This window comes from Apteryx rowi, unplaced genomic scaffold (assembly GCF_003343035.1).
Source record: "Apteryx rowi isolate R43461 unplaced genomic scaffold, aptRow1 scaffold_611, whole genome shotgun sequence".
Taxonomy (NCBI): domain Eukaryota; kingdom Metazoa; phylum Chordata; class Aves; order Apterygiformes; family Apterygidae; genus Apteryx; species Apteryx rowi.
The window spans coordinates 198,373-199,729 of record NW_020450885.1 but is presented as its reverse complement, the minus strand read 5'-3'; the positions used below and the strand labels follow the sequence as shown (position 1 = coordinate 199,729).

The window sequence follows — 1,357 nt, the reverse complement described above, 5'->3', positions numbered from 1 at the left end:
CCGGCGTCCGGACAGGGGTCCGGCCCCAGCCCCCCTCCCCTGCCCGCCCCAGCGCCGCCGGGGCCGTGCCGCGGCCAGGCGACTCAGGTGGGGTGCGCACACACACACACACACACACGCGCGCGCCCCGGAGCACTCGCGGCGCTCATGCCTCTTTCAGTTAACAGAGGCAAGAAGAGGAACCGAGGCTTTCCCTTTCGTGGCTGTGGACGGATGGGAAGAGACACCGCCGGCGCACCCGCCCCCCCCAACCTGCTCCCAGGGTCTTGCGCAGGGTGTTTTACTCGCTCCCCCCCCCCCCCCCGGCCTCGTTGCGTCTCTGTCCCAAGTCCAGGAGCCCTTAATTTCCCTGGCTTAGAGCAGGCAGAGAGATTTCTTTAGATCCTTAATGGAAACTCCTCACCCTTCTTCTCCGTAGGTGCCGTTCCCCTGCGGAGGGGTGGGGGTGCGCTGCCAGCTCCCGGAGTCCCCCTTCGCCCCGGCCCCGCTCCCTGCGCTCCGCCAGACCCCGGCAGCCGGGGCGCCGCGCGGAGCGGCCGCGCCGGGCCCTGCATGCGGGCGGGTGCGGGGCGCGGGGCCGCGGCCGCGGGCAGGGCTGATGCTGTGCTTTGCCCTTGCAGGCAGCGAGCCCGGCCGGCTCCCAGCAGACGGGCCTGCCGGCCGCGGCCTCGGTCGGGGCCCCGAGGGGAGCGGAGGGGCGGGCTCGCCACCGCCCGAGGGGCTGCGCTGCCGCCCGGAGGAGGCCGGAGGAGCCGCAGGCTGCGGCAAGGAGAGCAGCAAGTCGGCGGCCAGCAAGAAGAAGACGCGCACCATCTTCTCCAAGAGCCAGGTCTTCCAGCTGGAGTCCACCTTCGACGTGAAGCGCTACCTGAGCAGCTCGGAGCGCGCCGGCCTGGCCGCCTCGCTGCACCTCACCGAGACCCAGGTGAAGATCTGGTTCCAGAACCGCCGCAACAAGCTCAAGAGACAGATGTCGGCGGAGCCGGAGGGCCCGGGCCCGGCGGAGCCCCCCGCGGAGCCGCTGCCCGCCACCGCCGCCGCCGCCGCCGCCGCTCTGCCTTTCCCGGCCCTCTACAAGGACAGCACCTTCCTCAGCCGCTGTTTGCTGCCCGTGTCCTTCCCGCTGCTCTGCCCGGGCAGCGCCGTCCCTTACCTTTGCCTCCCCAGCCCCGGCAAATACTTCAGCCTGCTGGATGGGGACGTATAACCCCGCCGCGGCCCCCTCCCGGGCCTCTTGCCCCCGCTCCCCGGGCCGCGGAAACCCGCCGACGTTATTCCTCCGCCTGGCGAGGCCGTGGGGCACCCGCCCCCACGCGCCGGGGACCCCCGACGGCAGCCCGGGCCCGCGGAGGGGCCG

The 1,357-nt window shown here is 72.9% G+C and overlaps 1 protein-coding gene across 1 annotated transcript; it reads left to right on the top strand.

Moving 5' to 3' along the window:
• The first annotated feature begins 598 nt into the window (after nucleotides 1-598).
• On the top strand, nucleotides 599-1,207 carry LOC112974583 (homeobox protein HMX1-like). The gene has a single exon (XM_026083704.1). The coding sequence runs from the start codon at nucleotides 599-601 to the stop codon at nucleotides 1,205-1,207; it is 609 nt and encodes a 202-aa protein (XP_025939489.1).
• The last annotated feature ends 150 nt before the right edge of the window (nucleotides 1,208-1,357 follow it).

What these genes read in the sequence shown, in the direction of transcription:
- LOC112974583 (XM_026083704.1), top strand. Translation starts at nt 599, where the DNA reads ATGCTGTGCTTTGCCCTTGCAGGCAGCGAGCCCGGCCGGCTCCCAGCA.